The sequence below is a fragment of the Schistocerca gregaria genome, chromosome 2 (assembly GCF_023897955.1).
Source record: "Schistocerca gregaria isolate iqSchGreg1 chromosome 2, iqSchGreg1.2, whole genome shotgun sequence".
Taxonomy (NCBI): Eukaryota; Metazoa; Arthropoda; class Insecta; order Orthoptera; family Acrididae; genus Schistocerca; species Schistocerca gregaria.
Window position 1 is genome coordinate 434,594,697 of NC_064921.1, and position 23,135 is coordinate 434,617,831.

Consider the following 23,135-nt stretch of genomic DNA (forward strand, 5'->3'; position numbering starts at 1 on the left):
GTAGCAAAACACGAGATTAACACTGCAGAGGGACGATGTGATACAAACTAACTCGCTTCTATGTGACTGATTGATATTTCACCAAAAATGTCACACAAAGATAAAATCTAAGGGATAAAAGGAACATGCCGACTATTAGAAAACAGGCACACCATTAGTAGACATTCGTAGTATTTATGACGAGAACACAGCTGCCAGCAAACCACTGTAACCTGGCAATAAATAGTTCAGTCACTGTTAACAACAATGTTTGCCATGAAGATACTCAAGAACACGTGGCGCTCATGTGTACAGATACCAACTACTATCGTAAATTTTACTAGGATTTAGTAATCCAATGTTAATGTGAGAATAAAGACACAGAAATTCAGGTTCCCAGCGCCATTTTCGTCCCTGGCATGGAAAATATGAGGATGAAAAATACTAGCTAATGCAGGCGGACGAAAAGATACTCTTCCGAAATTGAGAAGGCAAACCCACCAAAATTATATGGGTGACGGATTGACTGATGCCTTTAAGTACTTCAGATTCATTGCTTAAATATTCTCTTCAATCAATATGAAATGAAAGTTTTTGGTATGTTTCAGAATATGCATCACAAGCTGGGACGAAAGGTGTACGCTTGTGTAAAGCAATTTTGTACATGAATTATTAGGATGAACAACCTTTTCAAGTTGTTGAAAAAGAAGGCTTTTTAGGTTTGCTGAAAGTCATTGTACGTTCGTCCAAAGTGCCGTCAAGACATTCTTGCAAGAGGATGCTGGAAAACAAGTTTGAAGTTAATTGGAACTATTTCTAAAATAAAATTCAGGACGTGGACAATTTAACACTCTTCACAGATATTTTGATAGACACAACAGAACGTAGAAATGTTCTGGGCATTGGTGTTGTTGTTGTGGTCTTAAGTCCTGAGACTGGTTTGATGCAGCTCTCCATGCTACTCTATCCTGTGCAAGCTCCTTCATCTCCCAGTACTTACTGCAACCTACATCCTTCTGCATCTGCTTAGTGTATTCATCTCTTGGTCTCCCTCTACGATTTTTACCCTCCACCCTGCTCTCCAGTACTAAATTAGTGATCCCTTGATGCCTCAGAACATGTCCTACCAACCGATCCCTTCTTTTAGTCAAGTTGTACCACAAACTCCTCTTCTCCCCAATTCTGTTCAATACCTCCTCATTAGTTATGTGATCTACCCATCTAATCTTCAGCATTCTTCTGTTGCGCCGCATTTCGAAAGCTTCTACTCTCTTCTTGTCTAAACTATTTATCGTCCATGTTTCACTTCCATACATGGCACACTCCATACAAATACTTTCAGAAAGGCCTTCCAGACACTTAAATCTATACTTGATGTTAACAAACTTCTCTTCTTCAGAAACGCTTTTCTTGCCATTGCCAGTCTACATTTTATATCCTCTCTACTTCGACCATCATTAGTTATTTTGCTCCCCAAATAGCAAAACTCCTTTACTACTTTAAGTGTCTCATTTCCTAATCTAATTCCCTCAGCATCACCCGACTTAATTCGACTACATTCCATTATTCTCGTTTTGCTTTTGTTGATGTTCATCTTATATCCTCCTTTCAAGACACTGTTTATTCCATTCAACTGATCTTCCAAGTCCTTTGCTGTCTCTGACAGAATTACAATGTCATCGGCGAACCTCAAAATTTTTATTTCTTCTCCATGGATTTTAATACCTTCTCCGATTTTTTCTCTTGTTTCCTTTACAGCTTACTCAATGTATAGATTGAATAACATCGGGGAGAGGCTACAACCCTGTCTCACTCTCTTCCCAACCAGTGCTTCCCTTTCATACCCCTCTACTCTTATTACTGCCATCTGGTTTCTGTACAAATTGTAAATAGCCTTTCGCTCCCAGTATTTTACCCCTGCCACCTTCAGAATTTGAAAGAGAGTATTCCAGTCAAATTTGGCAAAAGGTTTCTCTAAGTCTACAAATGCTAGAAATGTAGGTTTGCCTTTCCTCAACCTTTCTTCTAAGATTAGTCGTGGGATCTGTATTGCCTCACGTGTTCCAACATTTCTCCGGAATCCCAAATGATCTTCCCCGAGGTCGACTTCTGGGCATTACCGTTCATTATTTTGAAAGCAATAAAAGGGAAACGACTACTCTTGATATCTAAGAATTAACAGAGTGACAGATTATGTTTTGAATATGTGATTACAGATTTGTAATGAAGGGGGTGGGGCTTCAGTAGCAGGAAATATGGGTAGTGGTTAGTGATTCAGGAGCAGTTATGGTTAAACGAGTAGAATCAGCGTTTGAAAGAAGTCGAATATCATGTTTTGCGGGTAGGAAAAGCTTGACCAACTGTCTGTATTGATTATTGCTGTAAAAATGATTGTAGTGTGATGTGATGAAAGAGTAGTGAGCTGTGAAGAGACTCAGACTTCACACTAACTCAACTACTATCGATTAGATCAGGCGTGGCCAACATTTGAGCTCCAGGACCGCGTTCCCACTCCTCCAGAGCAGTCGGGTCTTGCTGAGCGGTCCGGCTGCCCTCACCACTGTGTTGTTCTGGGCAGCTGTGAGTGGGACAGCCGTGTGTTGAAGCCTACACACGTGGGCTGCTTAAGACGACGTGTCTGCAACACAATGCAGCTACTTCTAACAGACGAATATTGCATCGTAATAAGCAAGCATTTGCCAGCTGTTTCTATCTTCAACTTTTTTGTTTCTGCCAAAGCTATTACTTTCATTATTCGATAAATAAATGTATTAATAGCGCTAATGTGGTGAGCAGAACTACAGAAATTTAACGGGGCGTTGTGATGTTTTCTAAATTACTACACATTTTGATTTTAGAATATGTGATAATTGTGGAACTATGGTTCTTGATGCAGTCGAACACATTGAGTTACGCGGATTGCAAATGTTCACCCCGAATGATAGAAGCGGGGCTTCGTCAGTTTCATAAGAGAAGAAAAAACGTTCACACTCATAGTTGAACCAAACACTGATATAACTGTAGTGGCTTCTCTGTGCAATCGAGGATGTTGCTCTTGGGGTAACATTTTATAAGAGTCCTGTAAATTCCCGGCTTGGACAAAGTGGTTGTTAAGCTGGGCACTCCACCGCACATCTATCACACCGTGTCAGAAATAACGTGGAGGCCGAGCGGATGCTACGGTCACAGGTCCGAATCCAGCCTCAGGCACGGATGTGTGTGATGTCCTTAGGTTAGTTAGGTTTAAGAAGTTCTAGGGAACAGATGACTTCAGAAGTAAAGTCCCATAGTGCTTAGAGCCATTTGAACCATTTGAAAAAGCTAGGTACATCAGTATCGAAAAGCGAAAGTGGTCTGACAAATAAATCGAAATCCACCTTCAATCGTGCAATGTCTTGCAGTTTCTTTGAGAACTTGTCATGAGATGTTCCAATTACTGAAACTTGTTCAGTCATATCTGGTCCACAAATGACTGCCTTGAGTTATGGAAAATGATTCATGTTTGAATTTCAAGATGAGTTTTCCACAGGATTAATTTTTGTTTGTGGCATCAGTCTTGTCCGGCACATCTGTTATCAAATGATTCTACCTTTGCATTAAGACACTTAACGAATTCAAATAATTTGTTATGTCAGAAATAAAAGATTTTATCCCCTCTCTCCTTACGCTTAATTCAGTTTTATTCCCTTCAGTTCAGCCAGCGTTCAATCTTCGTCAGGGTAAAAATCTGCATTGTATCGTCTTTGTGGCTGATGTGTAATGACGTTCCAGTAGATGTTTTTCCAGCTCATAACAGTGGGATGGCATATCAAGCCCTTTGCTTACCCTCTAAACAATACGAAAAGTAAGGTAATTCCCATTCGGCACTGAACGAGTGGCTTCTCTACTTTTTTTGGACAGGTGCGTGGACGCCATAGTTCTAATGCAGAACATAAATCTAATTTAACGTGTGTAGTGTGTGTGTGTGTGTGTGTGTGTGTGTGTGTGTGTGTGTGTGTGTGTATGTGTTGAACCGGGAACCTAAAAACGACGGAGAGGCTTCGTCCCCGCCATAGCCGTCAGTGGTTCACAACCCAACAATAGGCTACAGCAGTCCACTCTCCCCACCGCCGCCCCACACCGAATTCCATTGATCTCAAAACCTTTACCAGCAACTTTTTTTTTTTTGGGGGGGGGGGGGAGGGGGAGAGGTGGAAGTCAGTAGACGCCAAATCTGGCGAGTGATGTCAATTTTCCAGCATCTCGTATTTCACATGACACTGTTTTCCAACTACTGACTCGCTTTTGATGTGCAGCTGTGTTGTCATGATGAAATAAGAGCCTTTTCCTTTTGCAATTCTCGCCTCTTATCACTATTTTTTCATCCAGTTGCTCCAAATAATTAGCGCAGTAAGTTACTGTTGTACCCTTTGCTACGTGATCTGCGTATTATAAGTATCCTTTGTGCATCCCGGAAGATGAAATCGACTGATGGTGAGGACTATCGGTTTCAACATACTGCAATATTGTTTCTTGCGTTTAGCGTTTGTTAGCTCCACTACTCATACACAGCAGTTCCACCCTAGGAAAATTGCGCATACGTTGTCTCCGTTATTCTGCTGCCGATCACTTAACTGTTAAAAATACAGGAGCAGTCTCACTGCAGGCGAATCTCAACACTGAGAAACATTGCGTTGGGTCTAAACTGGCCAAATAAAATCATTTTTAAGACGGTAAGATATTGTAGTTCGATTTGCGTGTGACGTACACAAAACGATATATCTAAAAGTCGCGCAACGAGAAGTACTCCGCAAATCAAGTTGAAATTTGACTTGCGTTATTGTGCTGCATGTAACAACATAACAGAAACGAAATTCCATTAATATCAAAACTACTGTTGCACCAGGTTGACAAAATTTCACCTTGTCCGAGTATTATCGCAGTAACTTTTAAGCTAGTGAAATATTAATGCATCTAATTCTTAAATCAATATTTCTTCCTCGTTTAAGCAAAATCGCCGTAGCCACGAGAAAGTCTTATTCAGTTCCGCAGGACATACTGATAAGTGATCACAGCTTTCTCGTTATCAGACAGTTCATGATAACGGCAAATGAAAAACTTCGCGGTTACAAGGCCATTTCCGTTGTGATACTGGCTACCACAGTTGGTGGCTGTTTCTGTTGCTTGATAGCGAGTGATAAACCACTGTGAGACCAGAAAGAGATCCTCACAATTCTTACACATCGACGCTTTTCTATGCTGTCCCAATATAGGAGAGGTCGCTCTGTAACATCGGCCGACAACTTGGTCGCAGTGCGTTCGTTCATCTTCGTCAGTTTTTAAGGGGGAATTAGAGGTTACGAATCTGTCTCGAAAAGAACTTGGCGAGTACTGTATACTCATTCCTCAATTATTAGAATAACCAGACAAACAAACAAGAGGTGATTCGTTGTGACACGGGAAAGCAAGATTACAAACTTTCTGCTGTTTCAGATAAACTCGCCAAAACAGACATACGTAATTTAACTTTCATTGGCTGTAATTTAGGATATGTGCGAGAAACAAATATAAATTTTAGAATAAAATTTTCTGAATACACAAAGCACTGAAAAGGGGAAAAACAAAAACACACACCGTCACAGTAGTAGAATCTCTACCTAATGATCTAAAAACGCAACTAAGCAGTAATAACAACTCGTAGACAGTTAATGCCCACTTGCCATAACCGAAATAAGATCCTCTGTGAGATTATAATCTAGGCCTAAAATTTCCGATACTAGCTTTGCCTGCATGGCATGCCTCGTTTTAAGTACAGACATGTGGCTGAAATGGATAAACAGCCACAGAACGTGCACTATGTAATATAAGGTAACGTTAAATAAATTATTAAATTTTTAAGTTGTTCCAAACGTGTGGTTTCCAATAAAGCAGCGATTTCAGAGCATAGGTTCCGAGATAAGTCGCTGTTAATTCCATCTCCCATCCTCAGGATCCCACAAACTCATCATTTCTTGTAACAAATTTAAAATATCTGATAGTCCATGTTTTGCGTGTGGGAACGTCAGCCGATTTGATCGGAGACAACATATTTGAATTTCACCGACCGTCGTTCCAAGTGTGTGTGATCGGGCGATGACAAGGGCTGCAGTGTGACCAGACACGTACCGCTGTACACGTCTTTATTTTCAAACACATTACACGGCACTGTCGCTGTCATCCTTTCAAAGATGTACTCTGGCTGCGCTCCTTTCAAAGATGTAGTCTAGCTGAAACACCTGCGGGAGACTATACTGGATTTCGTCAAGCTTGTATTTGAAGTGTTTCATATTATAACCATATTATAACTTACGTTTTACAAATGAATGCTGTTTCAAAACACTAGCATATTGAGGATCTCTCGTATAAGGTACAATTTATTGATATGAAATGTTTTATAATGAGTTATTGGCGTTCGAAGTTTTCAAGAGACGATTGGCACAGAACTAAATAGTAAGTTGGATATCATCACTCTGGTGTAGTGTGTAAACTCTCCGGTTTGGGGGAAAGAGGTGGTATTGGAAAAGGAAAGCTAAGATTTGCGCCCTGCCATCGGTAAAGATTTTATCAATCAGATTCACGTTTCTGAGAGCTTTGGGGGGACTTGTTACTCTCAAATATTTACAAATTAAGTATAAGAGACGGAAATGTGAGTGAATATTCAAAAAACGTTCATCATCCGTTAAAAAGAAACTACTATTTAAAAAAAAGCACATAGACAAGACTGACACAAGGGAGAAAGAATTAAAAGGTGACTTAGTCTCACGATAAGCCACCGATAAGTATAAAAGAAAATTTCCGAGATAACTATTTTAGGAAACTTATTGTCAAACAAAAACATCAAATAAAGCATGTATGCAGACGAAATATATTCTGGTGTTGGCACTGGCATATTTCTGGTGGTGTTTTCCCTCGTTGATTTCAGTTACTTTAAACAACAAAGCAAGAAGTTCACTTTTATGGCAGTGAACTATAATTTTTCGCACAAATTAGAACATACGTCACACATCCAGCACATTTATTTTTAACAGCGGGGCAGCTTCTCCTTATGTGCTTTCCGTAACACATGCCGCTGTGTAAATAACGAGTATGAAGTGGACAGGTTTTCACTTCCGAAGAAGAAAAGACATATTTGCAGTGAATAAATCAACCGAATATATTACGAGTTGCTACTTTAATTCGTCTGCTAGAATGGCTGCCGGAGTCACGACGCTAGATTGTGACGATACCTTGACAGCAGAAACATCTATCGGTGCCTTCGAGAAAACCAAAGTATATCTTTGACAGGAACAGAGCTACAGTACCACTCGTAACGTATATATAAATGAAGGCACGTACTGGTGTACTAATTTAGAAGACTGGCCGTCTTCGGCCGATGTCGATCGGCGGCGGAATCTGTCGATGTACGTGCCACTGTGACCGCAGACTAAGGTGACTGAAGCTGTCCGACGGAAAGGGTCCTGAACGTACGGTAAAATGCTAGTAACTTAGCTTACTTATCAGTTTCAGTAAACCTTGCCTCGTGTATACTGAACAATTTTTGAAATATCAAGACGCCCCCGTTGCGTTGACATCCCCGCATGAGGACTCACCATCTTGGGAGGTATGCGCTCGCCGGTCATGTAGCCGATGAGGAAGCCGCTCATGATGATGACGTAGCCGCTGTAGGTGGTGATCTCCAGTATGTACACGTCCAGCACCGTGTGTAGCTGAGTTTCGGTGAATGTGCCAATGCACGCGCACGCCAGCGCCTGCAACATGCAGCACACGAAACCTGTACATCGATAATAGAAACAAATATAGCGGTACCTTCCGAGAGTGTCAGAAAATCCTCGTGAAACAGTATGCGGGTATCATCTTCAGAACAGCGAGGGATGCCTATCTTTCAGCTTTGCAGTTGAGTATAGCAACTACACTACATCTTACTCAACCAGATGTTACGTCAGCATGAACTATAAACAGTGACAGATTATAATGGTTTGTAGTAAAGCGAAAGGCAGTACACTGGGCGGTTATAATTAAAGTGCAGCTACTCACAGAGCTCCACTGTGGGCTATAATTACCGTATGGCAGCGAATTTCGTCAGATATTCCAATGCATTAATGTGGAACCGATTTACGCTGGAAGAAAGCGAGTTCCAGTTTTTGGCCACCAGGTGCATATCTGACGTCGTGAATGCAAGAAAGGCGTACAGAAATGTTCCCATATATAATTTTTGAGGGAATTTCTCTTGGAGTACAACGGTCTGGCAAAAAAATACTTTAGAAATGAACACAAACAGTGTCGACCGCAAAAAAAACTTTATTTCATGGTTACCGGTTTCGATGAGTTTTTTACCATCTTTAGATTATCATATGTGAGACCTGAAGATGATCAGAAACTGACCGAAACCGGTTACCAAAAAATATAGGTTTTTTGTGGCCGAGACTGTTAGTCTTCATTTTTAAATTTTCCATATGTAATGGCTTAGAAACTGGGCTTTGGCAGAAAAGATCAGGCAAGTGAGAAAGGCATAATGTTGATTTTATTATTTATCTCCGCTTACACATTTAGTTCAATATGAACACCGAAGAAGCCGACGAGATGCTGTACAGCCCAAGATTTGCACCCGATGGCCCAAATTAGAACAAACTTTTTCCGCGTAAATAGGTTCTACATTAATGCATCAGCATATCTATCAAGTGTCGCTGCCATATGATAATTACAGCACATTGGACCTCCGTCAGTAGCTTCCGTACAATTTAATTACAACCACCCGGTACTTACTGCTGCAGGAAAATTCACACATTTAGAGATAGCTTTCGTGCAAACCCTCTCTCAGAATGCAGTCATTTATAAAATGTAAGTTAATTATTCGTCGATCTGTTCTGCGACTGTCTTCAATCATTTGTGTACAAACATTCCTGTGTCTCAGAATGCTCTAAGATCATTGTAATATTTTTTTTAAAGAATCATACATTTTCAAGAAATTAGACAATCAAACATCTAGGGAATTAGTAAAGATAACCTGACATACCTTGGCGCGAATGTCGAGTTCGGCGCGGATGGGATCACAGTATTACTACAGGAGGGATTAGGCCTTTAATCTTCACAGCCATGCGAATACACGTAGTGCAGTGTCTCTCTGCAACGTGATTTACTCCACTTTTAAAAATCGTAAACTATTCCAAAAAAAAAAAATAATAATAATTTCGTCCACTTGCGAACTCCGTTCCAGTCTTCCTACCAAGGGAAAACTATTAATAGTAGCGGATTGTAACCCGGATGTTAAAAACTGACCTCTTGGTATTGGAGGCGTACATCACATTCTAATAAACCTGAGTGATGTGATTGTTACCAATGCCGTATTGCCACATAGTAAAGACATTTCCCGAAGGTTAACAGCCAAGAACTCCAGGGAGCATTGTTGCCCCTCACACTCACATAACGCAGTCTTGCAAATACATTTAGATCATCTATGACGGTCCTGTGTTTCACAGGTATGTGTGATGTGTTTGCCAACAACAACCGACATTTCAGGACGACGTTTCGAAAGACGTGCGCCAAGAAAAAGGCAGAGCTGAAACAGGAAGGAAGGCGCGGTTTCCTGCCATATGCCCTCCCCCCCCCCCCCTCTCCTGCTCCCTCCCATGAATAGAAGCAAGTTCTTTATTTTGCACCACTGGGCTGGACATTTCTAGCTCTGCAAAGGAATATGTAGTCCTCTTGTCCAACACGCCAGATCACATCACAACCAGAATTATTTATGTTGATTTTTGCTGTTCAGCAGAAGTAATGATAATGTGAAAGATTATTTTCTATTGTTCAGATAGTTGAAATTGTAGTATGAATAACTAATAATGAAACATACATAAATACTCGGACATGTGTATTTTATATACCCCAGGTTTGAGAAATTAGACAGTTGGAGATTTCTCATTATTTATAGAGAGCAACTTGTTGCCATTATTGGTGCTAAAGAACACGGTGATGTCATATTTTTGTGAACAAATTAGCTATACTATATGAAATGTAACCTAGAAATGGTATTGTAGCATATTTTTTAACAGCAAGGTCGTTTTAATTGACTGTAGAGGAATTTTCTGGTTTTATTTTTGTAAAATATTTACATGAGTCTTGCTTGATTTCCGTTTTTGATCGCTACACGCATAAAATTACTAACTTCTGTAGCAATGTTGGAACGAATAAGGGTCACCTCAATAATATGGTCGATCATAGCGTGAAAAAACGCCAATTTGTGCTTAAAGGGGTAACAATAATAGCCATGTATGAAATTCTCTGTTGTGTTCGGTTACCTGTAAAAGTCAAGGTTAATTTTATCATGTACTAAACGTAGTCTCAGGTCCAGAAATTCATTATGTTATTTTCTGTTTCATATATAAATTTAATTTTAGCAGTTTCACGTACTCCACACCTGTCGTTAATACAATAATGGTGTTATCGACATATCATCTGTAGAAATAAATGTTATTTGCTAAAGTGGTGTTGGAATTTAAAAAATGCTTTTCAGAGACGTTAATGGAAATGTCAGCTAGAAATCCAGCAGGGCAGTTCCCCATAGAAAGGCTGTCCACTTGTTGATATAGCTGCCCGTTGAAACTGAAGTAGTTGTACTTTCAACGATTCTCAAAAAAATCATATAAATTCTTTAATTTGATTTGAATTTAGTTTCTTTTACTTAGTGAAATTGTCTTCAGTAATAATATAGTTTCATCTATACGGATGTTAGTGCAGAGATTTTAATATGAAAAGGTGCGAATATATGGCTTGTAGCAAAAGGGAAATTTTTTAGGTTAATAATCCCTTTTCTTCACAGAGAATGATGATGTGTATGTATAGTATTTCTCGAAAAGAACCAGTAATTTCTTGGACATGAAGTATCCAGGGCTAACAATTCCGTTAACGACTAGACAAACAGGCCAGTTTTTTATGAATCTTAACTTGTGACCATAAGGGTTGTGTTTTAGGACTGATGCTTAGTAATTAGCAGGGTCTTTGGGAGAGCTGAGGGAATTACTGGAATCAAAGGCCTCTTTAGTAATGGTACGAATGTTATCAGTTGCTTAAGATTACAGCTATGAATAAAATATCTTATTTATATTCTACATCTTTATTCTTGATGTCTACATATTTATTTCTCAACATAGTCATTCTGGTTATGAACACATTTCTTCCGACGAAACAGCAGGTTATTGATACCGTCAGTGTAGGAAGTTTGACTTTGTTGACGGAGCCACAACCCCACCTCTGCTTGCACTTATTTGTCACTATCAAAGTGAAGCCCTTGTAGATGAAAATCGGATAGGGCCAAGTCGAGGCTGTAAGGAGGATGATGAATGACTGAACCCAAGGTGTAGTATTGTTGCAGACGTCGCAGCGCTTGGATGTGGTCTGACACTGCCTTGCTGAAGGAGTGGGTACTCCATGTGTGGACGAACTCTTTGATTTCGAAACTCGATTACAGCACGCTGTTTCTCACGCACCTACATAGTTACATTACACACCGCCATGTTACACGCTACAACTCACAGCCCTCTAGCGGCAGAGGGCTCTAAACATGTAGACATGAAAAATAAAGATGTGGAATGTTAATATTGTTTGTTTACACTTAAAAAGCTATAAGAGTTTTCACATAAAAATTCGGGAACATTAGTTTTCAGCACACCCGTGTAAATTTTCCATTTTTTTCTACTATAACAGTACTAAAATTATTACGCCAAATACTGTTAAACTACCAGGTTCGTAATTTTCCCCTACGATGAGTTAGGCTTCACTATCATGTATGCTTTTTTGTTGCAGACACGAGCCAGGCATTTCTAACGTACAGCTACGTTCCATTATCAGTTACAATCTTCGGTCCTCACCCTACAACTTCTGCTGTTTGAACAAGAAATACCGCACTTTTCATTATAATCGCGTCTGCTGTGTAGCACATATCACCACAAATAGATGCGCTTGTAATGCAACGTGCTTGTATAGCTGAACGCGCAATATGTTTGCATGTGACACAGTGAGGTGAGCCGGTCCCGGTTCGAATCAGCGCGGCGGTTTAGTGACCGTTGGTCCTGCGCACCGGTTTCAGCCTCACAGTGTTTTTAGGCGGTTTTCCACGTTCGTCGAAGAAAATGCTGGGATAGTTTTCGGTCCCCCCCTCTGTTACAATACAATGACGCACAGAAAAAAAATTACATGTTCCAAAGACATATGCGATTCCAGTTCATTAGGTTAACTGATGACATGAATGATTTTTTTTTCAATGTCAATTAACTTCAGCAACAGCCGTATATTTTAAGATATTTTATTTTATTCTGAAAGCAACCAGTTACGGCCATTCATTTTGCCATCTTCAGGCCCCAAACACTTTTATCCAAATAAACGAACATACACTTTTATCAAAATAAACGAACCTATCATATGGGCCATAAAACACTGGATATCGTGAGTTCCAGTCGTTAGACACATGCTTCATACGAAGACGTGACAGCTCCATTTTCAAGGTGTGGCGCCAACGACGTCACACCAGGAAACTTAGCTGACGACACAATGGTCATTTCCCGCTCGCAAGGGGAAGGCTTCAGGCACAGTCAACCGATTCAGTTCGTATTTGGCAGGTCGCCTGTGTACAACGGAAAATGAGCGACCAAGATATTTTGACCCAACACCTCACCCTTTTCGACAAAACTGCCTCTAAAGTTAATGACGCGTAATCTACACCAAACTGACAGGATTGATGGATAATTGAAAACAGAGCATTTTTCAAAAACATGAATGTATCCGCAAATCGAAGAAGGAAAGACAGTCGACTGCCGCTTATGTACCCTTAAGGCAAGAATTTTTCAACGATAGCGCCATTGGTGTACCGATCAACGTATGTGGCTGCGGAGCGGAGACTATGTTCGAATTTCAATTGCATTCTACAGGTTTTTTATTTATATTTTTTCTGTTTCGGGATTGCTAGGCGTTGGAGAGTTGGTAAGGTGAGTAAATCAATACGGAGCAATAAAAAGGCTGGCAAATAAATTTCCCAGGCGACTTGGACTATGGAAAAATTAAAAAATTTATTCCTTGCCGCTTTACAATGACTCTTTCATCACTCTGTTACATGTCCTCAGTTTCCTTCAAACAACTAGACAGATCGTATTTGTAATGTAAATACTCGAAGCAAATTTACTCGTGGCACCAAGAACATCAAATAACGGACACAATCTTCGCGTAACTACGTTGTTCCTTCCCAAGGTTCGGAGGAAAACAAACTTGTCTTACAGTTTAAAATATTTCTTTTCGGGAATTAATTTTGATACATACCACGCATACGATAACATTGTCTAAAAAATCGGTGTTGAAAGTTGTCAATGAAATATGCTGTGAATCGTTATTGCTTCTGCTGGGTGGCCAGAAGCTTACTGTATTTTGAAACCTCGAAGTGAAGTTTTTAACTTGGTCATAAAAATGAAAAGTGTGACTAATACTGGTTCCATTCCATCATTGGCTGTGTGGTGTAGCAACTGGCTGTAATATGGCTAGCATACAGGTATGCAGTTTGACAGTATTATTCCTACCGTACAGGTAGCTTGACACTCGCCTTTTATAAACATGCTATCATATGATGGCGTTCGTATGTTCACCTCAGGACTCCAATATCAGACAAAACTTGTTACCAGAAACATTTGGTTTTAAAATGTTCTCAAGATACGTTTCATAAATTCAAGTAAAGTCAATTCTCCAATTTCCCGGATTTGGAGCAATTGAAGTTAGCATTTTTTAACGAGTCGTTTGAACGGTTGACGTCTTCTATATGGCGAGGACCAAATTAATCATTAGTTCCTTTATAGGCACGGAAGACTTTAGCAGTAGCTTTCCAGAAACTATGGCGGAATATTGCACCGTCTACAACTGCGACAAGGATTCGTGTTCTCCCTTTTGCCATAACGTGCGTCGAATACTTGTTTTCGCAGCAGTCGTACTCTAAATTGTTTTCATACGACGAGGCTTAATATTTTAATTCATTGCTAATCCTAGTCACTTGTGAAATTTACTTGCCTGTGCTGTTATTATTGCTTGTGGCTTTACCTACGTTAACCCTCTATTCCTACCAGTTTCGACGCGGAAAAAATACAAGGAAAAAAACTGCAGAATGCATCTGGTAATCAGACACAGGTTCAAAAAAAATTTTTTTCATCGGCTTGTTGGAAAATGTGCGTTTGCAGACCCATATATGTCGATGAGAAATGCACAGTTTTCAATAATCTACCAATACCATCAACTCTCAGTCGACTGTGCATCCTAAACTTTAGGGGTAGTTTTCTCAGAAAGGGGGAGGCGTTGAGCCAAAATAACGCAGTCTGTAATGTTAGGTTGTACACTTAGTAAATATGAGCCGAATCGATTGGCCTATTACCGTTGTCAGAGATAGTAAACAGCTTCATGTGCGAGGCTTCCAATGGACGGGACATGTTAACACGGAATGGTGTACGTGAATAGTAGTCTCTTTATAGCAATGCAGTGGGTAGATGTAAAGGAGTTGTTAGAATTTGGTTGTTTTTAGTTAATTAAGTATAGGCATTGAGGACCAGATGACGAGTTACATCTGGAATTACAGATTGTAATTGCTACATAATACGGCTCGTAGAGGACTAGAGCTGTGGGTTCTTAAACCGTTGGCACACGGGACGAGTTAACTGACGTCGACGTAGCGCTCTACGATTTTTATGACGTCATGACGTTGAGGGGCCGTCTCGTCACGTGAAGCGTGAAATACACTCCTGGAAATGGAAAAAAGAACACATTGACACCGGTGTGTCAGACCCACCATACTTGCTCCGGACACTGCGAGAGGGCTGTACAAGCAATGATCACACGCAGGGCACAGCGGACACACCAGGAACCGCGGTGTTGGCCGTCGAATGGCGCTAGCTGCGCAGCATTTGTGCACCGCCGCCGTCAGTGTCAGCCAGTTTGCCGTGGCATACGGAGCTCCATCGCAGTCTTTAACACTGGTAGCATGCCGCGACAGCGTGGACGTGAACCGTATGTGCAGTTGACGGACTTTGAGCGAGGGCGTATAGTGGGCATGCGGGAGGCCGGGTGGACGTACCGCCGAATTGCTCAACACGTGGGGCGTGAGGTCTCCACAGTACATCGATGTTGTCGCCAGTGGTCGGCGGAAGGTGCACGTACCCGTCGACCTGGGACCGACCGCAGCGACGCACGGATGCACGCCAGTACCGTAGGATCCTACGCAGTGCCGTAGGGGACCGCACCGCCACTTCCCAGCAAATTAGGGACACTGTTGCTCCTGGGGTATCGGCGAGGACCATTCGCAACCGTCTCCATGAAGCTGGGCTACGGTCCCGCACACCGTTAAGCCGTCTTCCGCTCACGCCCCAACATCGTGCAGCCCACTTCCAGTGGTGTCGCGACAGGCGTGAATGGAGGGACGAATGGAGACGTGTCGTCTTCAGCGATGAGAGTCGCTTCTGCCTTGGTGCCAATGATGGTCGTATGCGTGTTTGGCGCCGTGCAGGTGAGCGCCACAATCAGGACTGCATACGACCGAGGCACACAGGACCAACACCCGGCATCATGGTGTGGGGAGCGATCTCCTACACTGACCGTACACCTCTGGTGATCGTCGAGGGGACACTGAATAGTGCTCGGTACATCCAAACCGTCATCGAACCCATCGTTCTACCATTCCTAGACCGGCAAGGGAACTTGCTGTTCGAACAGGACAATGCACGTCCGCATGTACCCGTGCCACCCAGCGTGCTCTAGAAGGTGTAAGTCAACTACCCTGGCCAGCAAGATCTCCGGATCTGTCCCCCATTGAGCATGTTTGCGACTGGATGAAGCGTCGTCTCACGCGGTCTGCACGTCCAGCACGAACGCTGGTCCAACTGAGGCGCCAGGTGGAAATGGCATGGCAAGCCGTTATATACACTGTACTAGTGCCGACATTGTGCCTGCTCTGTTGCCTGTGTCTATGTGCCTGTGGTTCTGTCAGTGTGATCATGTGATGTATCTGACCCCAGGAATGTGTCAATAAAGTTTCCCCTTCCTGGGACAATGAATTCACGGTGTTCTTATTTCAATTTCCAGGAGTGTAGGTTCTGCGATATTTCGGCGGCGTGTCGCGTGAAGTATAATAAACAGGAAGGGAGAACGCTCCCTACGTCACAAGCAGGAAGCTTGTGATGCGCAGAAAGCGAGACACCATATTGTCCTTGTCTCGTTCAATAGAAGCCCATCTTTGGTACGTTTTATGTGATACATTACACCCCATGAAGGCGGCCGTTGAGGCCGAGAGGTTCTAGGTGCTTCAGTCCGGAACCGCGCTGCTGCTCCGGTCGCAGATTCGAATCCTGCCTCGAGCATGTATGTGTGTGATACCCTTAGGTCAGTTAGGTTTAAGTAGTTCTAAGTTCTAGGAGACTGATGACCTCAGATGGTAAGTCCCATAGTGCTCAGAGCCATTTCAAACATTTGAGCACCCCCTGAATGTACGCTATTTCTAAGCACCAGGATACTGAATGTCTGAAAAAAGTCGTTATTGGTAAGATTTGTTGTAATAAAAGTATTTAGTTTTTTTTAGTTCTGCTCATTACATTCCTGCTCCATAAGACTGAGTTAAGCATCCCAATGACCCTCCGTCCTCTAGTAATTGTTTTATTGATTTCTGACTGATTTTCCCTCGATTTCTAAAATGGATCCCAAATAACAGAAAGTGTGTATCTTTTTGATTTTCCTTCCTTGAATGTATAGCTCATCTGAATCATTAGTCAAGTATTCTCTTTTTTGGTAATTACAAGTATTCTCTTTTTTGGTAATTAATCTTCAAACCCCAAGTTTTATATGCTACTGCTAGCTGATCGCACATACAGTTAGCATCTTCCCCATCTTGTGCTACGACTACTTGATCATCAGCAAATAATAAATGGTGTAGGTAAACTCCATCTCTTATTTCTAATGCCATAGTATTACATTTCCAAGACCATGTTCTAAGGCTAATATGTATATAGATATTAAATGATGGTGGTGACATGGGACAGCCCTAGAACTAGAACTAAAGAAATAAAAAATTAATATACAAATCCATATTAGAGAGAGTGGTTCTGTATGGAACGGAGACCTGGACAATTAACATGAAGCACATTAAAAAATTACAAGCTCTAGACATGGACTTCTGGAGAAGATCGGCAAGAATCTCCAGGAAAGAAAAGATAAGGAACACCGAAATAATAAGGAGAATGGAAATAAAAGAAAGAATGTATGACGTAATGGATAGGAAGAAATTACAGCAGAATACCAAAATTGATACTGGAGTGGGAACCGGAGGGGAGAAGACCTATGACCATCTGGCTCCAAAATGTACAGCACACAATGATGAGAATGGGCGTAGAGGAAGAGGACACACAAGATCGAAACACATGGAGGAATATTTTGAAAATATAGTTTAAGAACGTTTATTTTTTGTAACTTAATTTCCAAGTAAATTATGTTGGAGATAAGGCTCTGTAATGAGGAAAAGCTCAAAATAATAATACTATAATAGAAGTATTGAGTAAATGTTGCGCTGTAAGTCGCTTGTTATCAGACTAAGCCGTTTTAAGGCGACGGCACGTTAAAGATTCATGAGAAATGTGTCGTTCTTGTTAGGATTTGTTATATTTAAATGTAAATTAATAACATATCGGCGATTAAAGCTTGTAGGAGACTATATGATAAAACCCAAAGCGTCTTGTAATGTAGCTACAACCATGGATAGTGTTTAGACACGCCATCTTACATTTCAGAGATTAGGTCCGTATAAGGTTGGAGTCCTGTTGTATGTAATTTTTTTCTTCATCTTCATGTTTTCCAAAAAGTTGTGGAACTTTCTTCCGAAATTCATAGGAATAGCATCTGCAATTTTTAATGTTATATAAATATATGTGCGTTCTCTGTCAGGAGGGGGTTTGTTCGATTTGTTGAGCTTTTACAAGCTGATGTCCTCACTGAAGCGGACACAAGGGAGGAAATGTACTTTTTAATAGAGCCAAATTCGGAATTTTACGCGCGTCCATTTTCTTGGCCGGCCGGTGTGGCCGAGTGGTTGTAGGCGCTTCGGTCTGGAACCGCGCGACCTCTACGGTTGCAGGTTCGAATCCTGCCTCGGGCATGTATGTTTGTGATGTCCTTAGGTTAGTTAGGTTTAAGTAGTTCTAAGTTGTAAGGGACTGATGACCTCAGAAGTTAAGTCACATAGTGCCCAGAGCCATGTGAACCATTTTCTTGAGCAAACTATATTGTTAGCGAGCCAAATAAGGCTGACAACTCCGCTGCAGAGCGCTGAGCGCACAAAATCACGTGAACCAGCTTGTGCCGTGTGCCGACGGCGCCGCGTCTCGGGACGTTAGACATCTCGTCTGCGCGCAGGTAAACGTTACAGCTGCCTCGTCCCGTGTGCCGACGATTTTAAGACAGATTATTTTCGCTGTAACCTGTATATTCAACACTGTGTTATTATTTTATGAACGCGTCGTTTTCAGTGCTTGCGACAATCAGAGATTGTGTTATACAATCTGCATTAGCTAACAAGATTGCGGGTTTAATTTCTAACAGCGAGTAATAAATTCCCATTCTGATTCAGTTATTGCGCTAAATTTCTTCAGGAAAATTCTGGCATGGTTCCTTGAACTTTGCAACGGTGAATTCCTTCCCCCAAACTTACCCGACTGACCTCGTAGCCCTGTTAATGACGACACCGGGATGTCGCGCTCTACATTGCCCTCGTTTCTACCTAGAAACGTTTTAGGTGACAATCTGTTCCTATCGAGCACCATCCACATTTAAATTTAACGCTTTCAGACTATGCCAGAAGAAGGATGTTTGCTTTTTTTTCGGTTGCCCCTGACGGCAGCAGTTGTCGTTGATAGAATGGCCCGGATGTTGGTTTCCTGTTGTCACCTCGCGTGGCTGCGATGTTGCGCCAAATCAAATGTGATGTCGAAACGTATCTTCCTTTTGCTGTCACTGTCTTCGCAGAAAAGAACGCGCTCTAGAACGGGAACCGCAGTGATTCATTACAAGGCATTATACCGTGCGCGTCATACAGAACCACGTAGTGGGTGGGAACGGGAAGACCATAGTTCCTTTTCCGAAGACACTGTGAGAATCAACAAATCTGATGACGTACAAGTACTATCAGCGTGACATGTAAACTGTTTGCAGAAAAATTGTTCCTACTCACAATACGCATTAAGCAGCCAGATACAAATAGCCGCGTGCAGCTCTCGAAACAGGCTAATTTCATTACGAGAGATACGACTGCATATAGAAAATTAAGGTAATACATAATTGCATTCCAGCTCGAGGTATGACGTGACATAATGAAATGAAAATAATCCTTTCTCCGGTGTTCCTTTCATGTAGTTGATTAACAATCTATTTCCTTTCAGAGACTTGAATGTTGCTGGTATGCTTATAGTAATTAGTTGTTTATTGTGCAGTAGGAGTTCTAAAGGATTTTAATGATAGGCTGATTGCTTCGATTGGAAAATAGATCTTAGAAAGTATAAGATTTTTCTGTTTAATATGAAATTATACCGTCAGGTAGGTTTGTTTGTTGGTTGGTTTGGGGGAAGGGTCCAAACAGCAATGTCGTCGGTCCCATCAAATTAGGGAAGGATGAGGAAGGAAGTCGGCCGTGCCCTGTCAAAGGGCCATAAATTAGCCATCATCCGTCGTCTCGCTACCTGCACGCTACTTGTCCAGAGTAAGCATCCGTCCTCTCCCTCCCCGAAACAAACACACACACACACACACACACACACCCACACACACACACACACACAAGCGCGCATCCATTGCTGTTCTTCAGTACATCGTATAATTCTGAACTACCTCACCTTTATTGACATGGAGTATGAAGTCAGCTCCTTAGTTAAAGTGCAAGCCGTTCCACGTAACGTCGATACTAGCCACACTTTGATTATACCTACGTTTCACAAAAGCGAAACAATGTTTCAGCCAACTCACAGCATCTCAAGCGGTGAATATTTCGCTGTAAAATAATGCTCTCCAGTTTTCACCTGCTGAGATATGAAGACCATAATAAAGTGCATTTAACACCCCTGGGAAGGGCGCTAAAATTACACTCCTGGAAATTGAAATAAGAACACCGTGAATCCATTGTCCCAGGAAGGGGAAACTTTATTGACACATTCCTGGGGTCAGATACATCACATGATCACACTGACAGAACCACAGGCACATAGACACAGGCAACAGAGCATGCACAATGTCGGCACTAGTACAGTGTATATCCACCTTTCGCAGCAATGCAGGCTGCTATTCTCCCATGGAGACGATCGTAGAGATGCTGGATGTAGTCCTGTGGAACGGCTTGCCATGCCATTTCCACCTGGCGCCTCAGTTGGACCAGCGTTCGTGCTGAACGTGCAGACCGCGTGAGACGACGCTTCATCCAGTCCCAAACATGCTCAATGGGGGACAGATCCGGAGATCTTGCTGGCCAGGGTAGTTGACTTACACCTTCTAGAGCACGTTGGGTGGCACGGGATACATGCGGACGTGCATTGTCCTGTTGGAACATCAAGTTCCCTTGCCGGTCTAGGAATGGTAGAACGATGGGTTCGATGACGTTTTGGATGTACCGTGCACTATTCAGTGTCCCCTCGACGATCACCAGAGGTGTCCGGCCAGTGCAGGAGATCGCTCCCCACACCATGATGCCGGGTGTTGGCCCTGTGTGCCTCGGTCGTATGCAGTCCTGATTGTGGCGCTCAAATGCACGGCGCCAAACACGCATACGACCATCATTGGCACCAAGGCAGAAGCGACTCTCATCGCTGAAGACGACACGTCTCCATTCGTCCCTCCATTCACGCCTGTCGCGACACCACTGGAAGTGGGCTGCACGATGTTGGGGCGTGAGCGGAAGACGGCTTAAGGGTGTGCGGGACCGTAGCCCAGCTTCATGGAGACGGTTGCGAATGGTCCTCGCCCATACCCCAGGAGCAACAGTGTCCCTAATTTGCTGGGAAGTGGCGGTGCGGTCCCCTACGGCACTGCGTAGGATCCTACGGTCTTGGCGTGCATCCGTGCGTCGCTGCGGTCCGGTCCCAGGTCGACGGGCACGTGCACCTTCCGCCGACCACTGGCGACAACATCGATGTACTGTGGAGACCTCACGCCCCACGTGTTGAGCAATTCGGCGGTACGTCCACCCGGCCTCCCGCATGCTCACTATACGCCCTCGCTCAAAGCCCGTCAACTGCACATACGGTTCACGTCCACGCTGTCGCGGCATGCTACCAGTGTTAAAGACTGCGATGGAGCTCCGTATGCCACGGCAAACTGGCTGCCACTGACGGCGGCGGTGCACAAATGCTGCGCAGCTAGCGCCATTCGACGGCCAACACCGCGGTTCCTGGTGTGTCCGCTGTACCGTGCGTGTGATCATTGCTTGTACAGCCCTCTCGCAGTGTCCGGAGCAAGTATGGTGGGTCTGACACACCGGTGTCAATGTGTTCTTTTTTCCATTTCCAGGAGTGTATTTATACAGGGTGTAACGGGTATAAGTGCACATATTTCTACTAGCGACTGAGGACAGTGTGCTGAACAACATGACAACTAGAGCTATTAAAAGTCCTTTACATTTAGGTTGGGTAGTACGTCCAAGTACATGTGGCAAGAGCAAGTCGATAATGCTTATTTTCCCTTGGGCTCCAGGTAAGGTGTGCAGTGTGGATGGGTGGGCGCGAAACGGTTAGTCTATACGGACAGGCGTAGTCCACTTAGTGGTGTAGTTACGACCGTGCAGAGAACATCAGGCCGTAAAGCTTGTGACGTGTTTGCGGGAAAACTGCTCGATACATAGAAGAAACAAGCAACACCCTGATGTGTGTGCATATTAAGGTGTACCACACATAAAATTATCTGCCTCAGTGCCTGCAGTGAAACGTGGGCGAGAAGTGTGGTGAATTATAAAATCAAAGTAGCCCGCTCAGTGCGATTTTCGCCCATTTTTCAATTTTTACGTCACAGTTAAAGCGAAACTGCTCTCTCCTCTTTTGGTTGACTCCCCTCTTCTCATCGTCACAGCTATTTTTCTGCCCGAAGGTTATCAGTGTCATTAAAATTACAAACTTGGTTCAGCATCTTTCCAGAAATTAAGCTTGTCGTCTATTCCCTGACTAATTAGTCAGCGTGTCATGCTAGCTATTGTCTTACAATAGCATTCTTCCAAAACAAAGTTGGTTGTCAACCGTCAGTTGCATACCACACACAACAAACATATTTATACATTTTATTATTGGCAGAAAAGTAGTTTACACCACACAATGGCGAAGGCTGATGTTCGAAGCAAAAAAAATCTTTGATCATTTAACCAGTAATCCGAATGGTTTTAACAGGTTAATAAAAATAATTTTAAAAAACAAATTAAACTAGTATGCACCTAATAACTAATTTGATTGTGGACAAACTGATACTATTGCTCTTAAAGCGCAACACGCAGCGCCCTTCCACATGAGGTATCGAGATGCGCCGAACCAGGACCGAATCCTGGCGGTTTATTAACCACCGCTGCTAATGCACTGACGAGGCTAAATCTGGTTTTCAGGTGGTTTCTCCCGGCCTTTTAAGCAAATTCTGGGCTCTTCCTCAACATCCTTCTCAAAAAATAGTATACACGGATCAATGCACACGACTTCCTTCCCGTAGGTAGCTGACGGCTGCAGCGATAGAACTAGCAACCGGCCGCAAAATGTAGATGCAACTGAACATCGAAGTCTTGAATACTGCGGACCTCGTACGAGAAGGGAGGAGGAGGCAGAAGAAGAAGAAGAAGAAGAAGAAGTAGCAGCATCCTATACTATATTTGGGAGAGCCCGAACTTCACCGAATATACACACATCAAAAAACGTTTTGCATCATTCCGGTTCCCAGAACTCCTCAAGATAGACGTTGACCGTGGATACTGTATCATGGACACAGTTGTTTTGGCTGTTCAGAGATGTCACTAAACCCGCCCAAAGATCTAAACAACCATGCACGGGCAGCGCCTATTAGACGGAGGGGGTCCGACAGCCGATCAGTTCCAGACATTCCACCAGGAAGAACGTACACGGCTCGTGTTG

General features: G+C 42.7%; 2 protein-coding genes across 2 annotated transcripts in view; one reads left to right on the top strand and one right to left on the bottom strand.

Annotated features, from left to right (window-relative positions):
- The window catches only part of LOC126324953 (adenylosuccinate lyase), a 722,118-nt gene that overhangs the window by 108,440 nt on the left and 590,543 nt on the right, over positions 1–23,135 (top strand). The window lies entirely within an intron of this gene.
- LOC126325053 (uncharacterized) overlaps positions 1–23,135 on the bottom strand; it is a 33,549-nt gene that overhangs the window by 5,075 nt on the left and 5,339 nt on the right. Inside the window, exon 2 of the mRNA XM_049995141.1 lies at positions 7,587–7,745. Within this exon, the coding sequence (XP_049851098.1) occupies positions 7,587–7,745 (159 nt within the window). The remainder of the gene's footprint in view (positions 1–7,586; positions 7,746–23,135) is intronic.